Raw genomic sequence first — 8,613 nt, 5'->3', positions numbered from 1 at the left:
AGATTTTCATTGGCTAAAATCCCAAGCATGGGTGGAGCCAATCCCGTGTTTCTTAGCAAGCATCAAGTTCTCATTGATTGGTTAACCTCTCCCAGACTTCCGAAAAATGGAAGCGTGCTCAGGCAGCCGCCCATCGCTCATAGGCTAAATGACTTGAGGAAGGCGGGGAAGCCGGGCGGAGAACGAGAGGGGGATCCTTCTGTACTCCACTCCGGGGGCGCGGGGGCGTTGACAAAGCCACTGTCCTGGGCAGCGCCAAGGAGGTACAATTGACTTCTTAGGTGCCCCTGCTCTGATTTGCCGAGGGTATGACGTCCGTCTTCTCGGGGACAGCTTTGTGGGGAGTTAACTGTTTGCTTCACGTCCGGAAGTACGCTAGGCCCCACATGCCCGTGCCGAGCGGGCTGCCTACATAACCCTCCCAAATACCTCCTCCAGCCCTCAGTGTTCGGGACCTGAGAAATACGGCTTAACGGACATGTCTGGTCACTACAGCTCACATACCTTCGGTTCCAATCAGGGCCCCCACACACCTCCCCCTTCAAGGGTAAACTTCAGACAGTTCTCAGGTGACTCCTTGGGCGTAGCAGTATTCTCAGCCCTCTGACCAGAAGGAGATACACTGATGTCCACACCCTGAGACTTTCAAAAAAGTAGCTGGTTCTATCAATAATAACATGGAGAGAGTCAGAGGACCTAAGTTCCAGTCCGATTTTGAGTACTTGTATCACTGTACCAATTTCTAATACCTCCTCTGTAAAATGAAAAATTGGACTCGATGATCTCTTAGGACTTCAAACTCTAACCCTATTTTGTTAGAAATGCCTGGATGGGTTCCAGTTTCTCTACCAAAGGTAACAAAGGAGCAGTTCAGCAGCTCAGGAAGATGGAAAGTTGGCTGTATTCACTACCCCATCTTTCTCTGAGGCGGCAAACTATGCCTCCTCCCCAGACAAAAGCCTAATCACAGGTCCTAATGGACAAGACCTCTCTGTAGCTAGTCAGAGGGGCCTATACCCAGGAGACCAAGAGTCACCACTAAATAGGGAATAAAGCTAGGCCTCTGGGTCTTGGATAAGGACACAGATCTGAATACGCCCAGGTTTCAGTAAGGTGTGGGAAAGCAGAGTAAGGGGGCAGCAGGGCTTGAGCAGGAAAGGCCATAACTTCACTTTATTTATATTTCCTCCCACAGAAAACCATCAAAACAGGAAGAGATGGGCAGGGAAAGGGCTGAAAATGTGCTCAATCTGCATGTTCTCAGGGCTATTCCAGGGAGCGCTTGAGGCTGAGTGCCTCTTGGAGTAGCTTCAGATCCAGCACTAAATCCTTAGGTCCTGGCCTGAAGTCTTCACAGATTGTTGGCTTGAGCCCAACAATGAATTCTCCTCCTTTGCCCACCTTGATGGAAAGCAGACTGAAGTGCTCCTCTCTGATGGGCAAGGAGAATGGCAGCCCACAGATGTACAGCACCTTCTGTGCTACTGGAACAAACCCGAAGCTGCTTCTGGACACTTGTAGGCAGAGCTAGAGGCCGATAGTGTATGAGCGGCCTGTGGGATTGTGAATAGCAGAACATACTGGTGCTGTCACAGCCCACTCATACCACACCTTCTTGGAATTGCTGCATCGCCAGAAACGCACACAGATGGTCTGGCCTTCACGCACAGTAATGGGTTGCTGTAAGAAGAAGGACAGGGAGGTTCAGGGTGTTTATATATGGCCACGTATTGAGCTAAGTGTGGAAATAAAATGGTAAAATATAGCATTCAAACCCTCAAAATTTATTTGAAGTCTTTCAGAATAATCAAAACTGAACAATCAGACATTGAACAAATAATCTAAAGTGTGATGAGCACTGTACACATGTACAGGGTGCTAGGTGCTATGAAAGCACCTATGAAAGGGGACGCTAACTTAGTCTAGGAGGTAGGAGAAAGTTACCTGACGACAGAATGTTTAAGGAGACCTGGAAAATAAGTTAGCTGGGTGAAGAGATAAGCAAAGAATATTATAGGCAAAGGAAAAGAAGATGAAAGCCTGATGCAGGAAAGAAGATGGGGTATTAGAGGAACCAAAAGATGGTCCATTGGACTGAGCAATGTAATTAAGGAGAAAGTAGCTGGAAAGGCAGGCTAAAATCAGAACACTCCAAGTCTTACAAACAATGTTCAGGAGTGTGACAGTGGGAAGGCAGTGAAGGCTTTTAAATAGGAAAGAGTTGAAGAGCAGATTTGAGTTTCTAAAAGCTAACTCTTGTTCAGGGTAGAAAATGGACAGAAGAGTAGCTAGGGGAGATGTGGGGAAGCCGTGTAGAAAGCCACAGCAGTTATCCCAACATCTACAACTGGGATCCAATTATGTAAGAGCAGTAGGACATGAATCACAGCCAAGCATCACTGGTAACCAAACAGCTGAAGTTATTCCTTAATGGAGTTTTAAAGGTGACTCCTACCTTAATGGGGAACAGGATGGGAAACCATGAGAACATTCCAGGAGAGTGAGTCTCTGGACGGATACCTGTGAGGACAAAATAATGAAAAAACTGAGGTCTCCATGACAGCATTTTACCTAGGCAGAGGAGAGGAGAGTCTCTTCTGTGAACACAGAAACAAGTCATCAAAGATCCCCGTTCAATGAATCCTGGGCTCCCCGTGACTCTAAATGAAACATGTACATAAGCTGCCCAGGTAGTACATGCTCATACCCCAGCATCCACAGCCCTGAACACTCACTCAGCGTGATGTCCTGATAAAGCACAGTCTCAAAGTAGCCTGCAAAGCCATGCAGCACTGTGTTCACTTCCACGGGAAACTCCAAGGTACAGTAGCGGTTGTTGTCAATCATAGGATCTGTCAGGGAAGAGTTATATGGGTGACGAGGGGCCAGAAGTCCTAGACAATTTGGTAAAGCATGAGCAAGAACCAGTAAGGGAAGCCTAGAGAGGGCAGACCCAGGTCAGCAAGGGAAGAAACCAAGAGGGCAATCTCTCACCCAGTCAGAGCACAGCCAGGCAAGAACCCACCTCTGTTGGGATGGCTGAAGGTGAAACAGGGCTGGGGCGCAGACAGCTGGTGGAAGTTGTGCAGCCGTACCACATAAGGCATTTCAAACTGGGCCTGACCCGAGAGACAGAGAGTAAGAGCTGAAGACAGGTAAGAGATACCTACTTCCTCAGGGAAAGAAGCTCAAGACTCAAGGACACAGAAAAAGATGAAAATAAACTTTTACTTCAGCCACTTTTCCACACCCCCAAGTTCTCCTTCACTTCTCCATCTTTTGCAAAAAAGTAAAATAATTGATGCTAATACAGAAAAAGAAAGGACTAAAGAGAGGAGTCCTCCAGAAGGGAGTGGCTCTTTACCTCAGGGTCACGGTCCTTTTCCCGACAGGCTCGGACCTCATTGTACAGCTTGGAGGAGGAGATAGGAGCCAGAAAGGAGGTGTACTCCCCAGGGATGCTCACGCCGTCGTCTGCAGAGCAGGAGGGCCACATTAGTTCCCAAGGGATGGACATGGTGTATCTGTACTTACAGAAGGCTCAAACCTCTCACGCCCAGGCAACTCAGTGCTGTCACATTCCCAGCCCAACCTGCTCCCAACTCCTGTCGCAGGGGATTCCACTTTCAGGTTAAGTTACAGAGTCACACAAGATTAAAACTGGAAGGAACCTAAGATATTCTAATCTAGTGCTTCTCAATTTTGGGGGGTCTCAAAGCCTTTTGAGATCTTCATGAAAGCTAAGCCCAAAGTCCATATCACAGCAGCTCAGAAAGTCCACAGACCTCAGGTTAAGTGTCTCTGCTCTAGTCCACTCCCCTCATTTTACAAATGTGAATACTGAAGTTCGGAGAGATTACTTCATTTACTAAGGGCACAGACCCAAGTCCAGCCCACCTTCCCTTAAACCTTGTAACCTCCTCCTAGGCTGCCATCCCACCCAATTCCCCCCACCCCCCATTCAATCCCCCCCACCCCCCTGCAGCCTTCCCAGCTGATAATCCATTCCCCTTACGCAATACACCCCAGCTTGGAGGCACCTTTTAGGAAGTGCTGGGCTCCATCCAGGCACTCAGGTGACAGTTCATTATCAGCGAAGGAGCCCAGAAGCTCACTGACAATGATGTCTGCTTTCTCAGGAGCCACCCATTCCCGCATGTCTGATGAGACTACTGTCACCTGGCTTCCCCATTCTTCAAACTGCCAGTTCTCTAACCTGAAACAGAGTAACACAAGTAAGGACACTGACGAGAAAAGTATTGTGGACAAACTTCCCAGCAAGGGATTTGCTACTCACGTCACCACAGCATTTGGGTTCTTCTCCACAGCGTACAGCTTTATCCGCCGGTCAGCCTGCTTGGCTGCCCGCAGGGAAGCATTCACCAGGGGACCCCGGCCTGCTCCCAACACCATTAGCACCCTAAGGAAAAAGGAAGAGTCAAGATGACTTGGCATATAGAGAAGTAGACACACCAATCTCTGGGATTGTGGGGAGGGCACTCACTGGACATTGGTGTCCTTCTCCTCATCTGGCACTCGGTCTAACAGACATTTATAGATGGCCTGGATGGAAAGAGAGAAGACCTCATGGCTGTAATCCTATCCTCACCTAGGTCATCCCGGCCCTGTGCTTGACCCAATCTGGGACCCACACTGTACCTGCTGGTATTGAGAGTATTTGATGGGGTCCTTTTCAAATACCTCATATGTCTGAGATTCCAGATTGTCCATCAGTGGCTGATAAGAGGAAACAGGCAAAGTAAGTTAGCCAGTTTCTGGCAAGGACAGTGCACCACAATTTCAAAACCTTCCCACTGCCTCCTGAGCTTTGGTAGGATTTTAGGACACCTACTCGCAAGAGACCCAACCTCCCTCCTCTCAGTGTACCGCAGACCCACCTGGAGAGGGGACTGCAGATAGTCTTCATAGCCCTTGGCAAAGAGTTCGTAGGCATTGGGTGGAGGGCGATTCTGGCTCAAGTATTCCAAGTACTGGAGGTAGGAGCAGAACTCCTTCTCTGAGTGGTGGTTGGTGCCTGTGATGATGAACTGCACCTCCAACTGTGAGAGAAGCAGACCATCAGACGGAGTCCTCGAGCCAAGATTCTGGGACATTATTGTACCTTATGGCTAGAGTCCTAGCATACATAAAATAAGGCCCAGACCAGCAGTTCTCCAGATGCCAATAAAAGCAGCACCAGGCTGCAACAAACTTATCAAGCCCTCCTATGCATATTAGCATCAGCCTGGCTCAAAGGGCCCCATGTCTTTATAACGTCTTAAATGGAACCTTCTGCAAAGTTCTCATAAAATTTGGTTCCTATTGAAATGTTTCTGGGGCTCCTACTGCCATTTGCCTTTTCCTCTCAAGACTCCCAACTTTGCTGAAATTGTTCTCCAGAACCCTAAAGAGAGGAACCCTCTTTAGAACCCTTCTACCACCCACCTTCAGGAGCCGGAAGATCAGCCTCTGGTGCATCTTAGAAAGAACAGGAAATCCCTTCTTATTGGTCAGGAAAATGCTGGTGGGGAGAATGGCTGCTTTGATGGGCTCCCCAAGCCAACGATCAATGACATGATTAGATGGGAGGTCAGCCCCAATTTCAAGAGCTACACAAGGGAAAAGAAAGACCTGTCAACTACTGTTAGGAAAGAAGCCTTTCCTTGCTCTTTTGCGCAAGATCTCTTTACTCCTTACGAAACACAGAAAAACAGCAAAATTGCCCAGCAGCCGAGTCTACATGAAACTCCTGATTCTTATTCACAGGAAGTCAGAGAAGGAATACCTATCCTAAGACCCTTGTGGACTTACCCACTGCAATCCTCTTGCTATAGTCACACAAGGTCCGGAAATTGTGCCACCTGTCCAGAGACAAACACAGAAAACTACAGTCAAATACATATGGCTCACCAATAACCATAGCCAACTGTGCCAAGGAGGCCAACCCTACAGGTTCCACCTTGTACTTCCCCTCACCCTACCCTTTGCCCTCGTACAGCAGCAAAAGAAGACATACCACATCCACGTCTTCTCATCTCCACTGTACTCCTCTGTGTGTGTAGTTGGTGCATTCTCGATTATATCATCTCTCAGGTCCTCTGGTGCCACCAATGGTACCCGCATCCAGAACTGTACATGAACAAGTACTCTATTAAAACTCAGTGGGTCCAGAAAGCTTCCTTCAATTAAAATATCTTGATCCAGATCTCAAGTTAACCCCTTTATGTGCATTTGCCAATTTATGATTATATGTATGTATTGTGTATATTCTTATGTAAATATGTCTTGTTCTCTATTCCAAGTATAAGTTTGTATAAATAATTATATATTCTTAATATTTTATAACTCCCTGCTCGCTACTTTTAAACAGGGATAGGCAGTACTAACATTACAGTTCTAACAAATGTACCCTTTACTGAATGGCTAGGAACAAGAAGGTATGTAGGACAGCCTAACTACCATATGTGCAGTAGGAAAAGAGGCCCTCAGCCATACCATGGAGGAGTGGTGGCCGGTGTGGATGTGGTTAGTCAAAACTCTGGCCAGGTTTGTGTTATCTTCCTGATTTAGGGGCAGCAAGAAAGCTGGAAGACCCAAGTATGCTCCAAAATTCAGCTCTTGTAACATGGCCTGAATGGAGATCAAGAAGAAAAGTTTAAGAGCTAACAATCCATGTAGCTTTAATTGCATCATTATATCAGAGTTACTGAATTATGGGGGTGAGGGGGACACCTGTTCTACCCACCCAGCTTGGTTACAGACCTGATCTTTAGAAAGATCCAGTGGAGAGGTCAAACAGTCTTACCGCCTCAGAGTTCCTGCGGATCTTCTCCACTTTTGAGTCTGGACGAATCCATGGAGAAAGCTTTCCCACAATTAGCGTATTCCAATCTGCACTCCCCCACCCAAGAAAGACAAAGACTGAATGAGGTTAGGCACTTTACTTGTTTGATTTCTAGTTCTTAAGAGGGAATAGAGTAGCGATAAGAGAAAAACACTTTTTCTATCATAGACACAGAATAGCCTGATGCAGATTAGGAAACTAAGGCTTTTAGCAGGTAAGCAAGGAGAAAAGAGTTATCTATTTCCTAAGGACTAATCAATATATCTAAGTCAGGAAAGGAGAATGAGGGCACTGATAAAGCAGAAGTTGTTACTGCCTCTAAGAATAATTAAGGGGCATATGGGATGGTCCCTACCCCTTCCTGACAGCAGTAGGTCTGATCGTGTCTGGGGGCCCGGTCGATTCTTAGCAGGTTCCTGAGTGAATTCCCTCTTGAAACGCGGGTGGAAGACAGGCATGCAGAGGAAATCAAACCTACAACCGCGACAGACCCAGAATTGTCATGTAAAGAGAGCAGCAGTGCCCAGAGATCCAAGCAACTGGATTAGGCTATCTGGATTCTGCACAACCCTTTCAGCTGCCATCATCAGTCAACCGACTGGACTGCTGAGTTCAGCTCATGTTTGGGCATATCACTTCCCCTACACTGTGCCTCAATTTCTCCCCAAAACACAACCACGGAAAACATGAGTAAGGAGAAACGATGAAATGCAAACCAAGTAGATTTTCTAGTCTACTATCACTGGTTTCCCAGGACTGTCACATCCAGATCTGCCCCAGTACTGCCCATGCCTCCCCCCCTCAAGGTTTATCTCTTATCTCCCTAGCCCCGTAACACTTCCCCACTCTCAAGACAATAATCTCGCTCTCCAGGGCCCTGGAGGTCTATACGCCCCCTTTTTGAGTTTACCTGACAACCCAGACTTTTAGGGTCAGAGACCACACGCCCCCAGTGAGTTTTTTTCTGACGCTCCAGGACCCGAAGCTTCTTCCCTCAAGGAGTACTCGTTTCTCCCGCCCTTATCTTCTCCCCTCCGACCCCCTCACCCCCGACTCTCGGGGATGACTAGTCTGCCCCTCTCCGCCGCCGAGTTCAGACCCGCATCCCGCCCGGAATCCCAGGCCCTCACCCCTGCTTGGCCACAGCCCCCAGTGTGTCAGCTATTTCGGGAACGCAATTCAGGTCCCTGCCGCTGGACACGCGGCTCCCACCCGCACCACCGACCGCCATCGCCGCCATCTTTTCCCTCGCGCTGTCCACGCCGGGATTTCTTGATACTAGCAGCCAATCATAAAGCGAGGAAAAAGCCCCCGGAAGGCGGGACGAGTCGCCCTAACAACCAGAGCGTCTTCCACGGCTTCTCAGCGGAGACGAGGGATGGGGAATGGCTCTTCCTGCCAATCCGCGGGCTGTACAGTGACGTGCGGCGAAGCTCCGGAGTATCCACCAGTCCCAGGGTCTGGTTCTCTACGAGTTTCAATCTCCCATAATACCTTGTGTTATTCGTAAAATATCGTTAGGGGACTACACGTCCCATGAAACCCTGCCATAGAAGCTTGAAGTATCATCATCGAGTAATCTTTGATTGTCTCGGGGCCAGTGGCGCAATGGATAACGCGTCTGACTACGGATCAGAAGATTCCAGGTTCGACTCCTGGCTGGCTCGATGAGGCAAACGGTTCATTATTGCAGCTCGTGCAATACGGCCTTAAACAAGTTTTTAGATCTCATTACACTTTTTGAAGTTTCCTCATTATCTTCTCACGCC

General features: G+C 48.1%; 1 protein-coding gene across 2 annotated transcripts; it reads right to left on the bottom strand.

Moving 5' to 3' along the window:
* Positions 1 to 1,146: 1,146 nt before the first annotated feature.
* PRMT5 (protein arginine methyltransferase 5) lies at positions 1,147 to 8,104 on the bottom strand. Of its 2 annotated transcripts, XM_081049000.1 has the most exons (18): positions 7,975 to 8,102; positions 7,200 to 7,318; positions 6,806 to 6,891; positions 6,496 to 6,630; positions 6,017 to 6,129; positions 5,812 to 5,861; positions 5,446 to 5,609; positions 4,899 to 5,060; positions 4,660 to 4,737; positions 4,505 to 4,563; positions 4,298 to 4,420; positions 4,041 to 4,216; positions 3,365 to 3,474; positions 3,026 to 3,119; positions 2,736 to 2,852; positions 2,456 to 2,520; positions 1,612 to 1,680; positions 1,147 to 1,527 (listed from the first exon to the last, which is right to left on the bottom strand). In XM_081049000.1, exons 1-18 carry the CDS (start codon positions 8,082 to 8,084, stop codon positions 1,267 to 1,269), a joined length of 2,091 nt encoding a protein of 696 aa, XP_080905126.1. In that variant the 5' UTR covers positions 8,085 to 8,102; the 3' UTR covers positions 1,147 to 1,266. The 2 variants fall into 2 exon arrangements, with proteins under 2 accessions (XP_080905126.1, XP_080905127.1); XM_081049001.1 differs by having other exon boundaries at positions 1,393 to 1,680; positions 7,975 to 8,104.
* Between the last annotated feature and the right edge of the window lie 509 nt (positions 8,105 to 8,613).

The sequence above is a fragment of the Rhinolophus hipposideros genome (genome assembly GCF_964194185.1).
Source record: "Rhinolophus hipposideros genome assembly, chromosome: 5".
Classification (NCBI taxonomy): domain Eukaryota; kingdom Metazoa; phylum Chordata; class Mammalia; order Chiroptera; family Rhinolophidae; genus Rhinolophus; species Rhinolophus hipposideros.
The sequence above is the reverse complement of the archived record's forward strand: the minus strand, read 5'-3'. Positions and strand labels throughout refer to the sequence as shown.

Bases quoted from the DNA above. Each gene is read 5' to 3' on its own strand.
- PRMT5 (XM_081049000.1), bottom strand. From the start codon at position 8,084: ATGGCGGCGATGGCGGTCGGTGGTGCGGGTGGGAGCCGCGTGTCCAGC. The intron at 4,738-4,898 runs GTGGGTCTGCGG...TCCTCTTATCAG, and splicing joins ATCTGCAGTCCCCTCTCCAG to CCACTGATGGACAATCTGGA. The intron at 4,217-4,297 runs GTGAGTAGCAAA...ACTCTGTTTCAG, and splicing joins AACCCAAATGCTGTGGTGAC to GTTAGAGAACTGGCAGTTTG.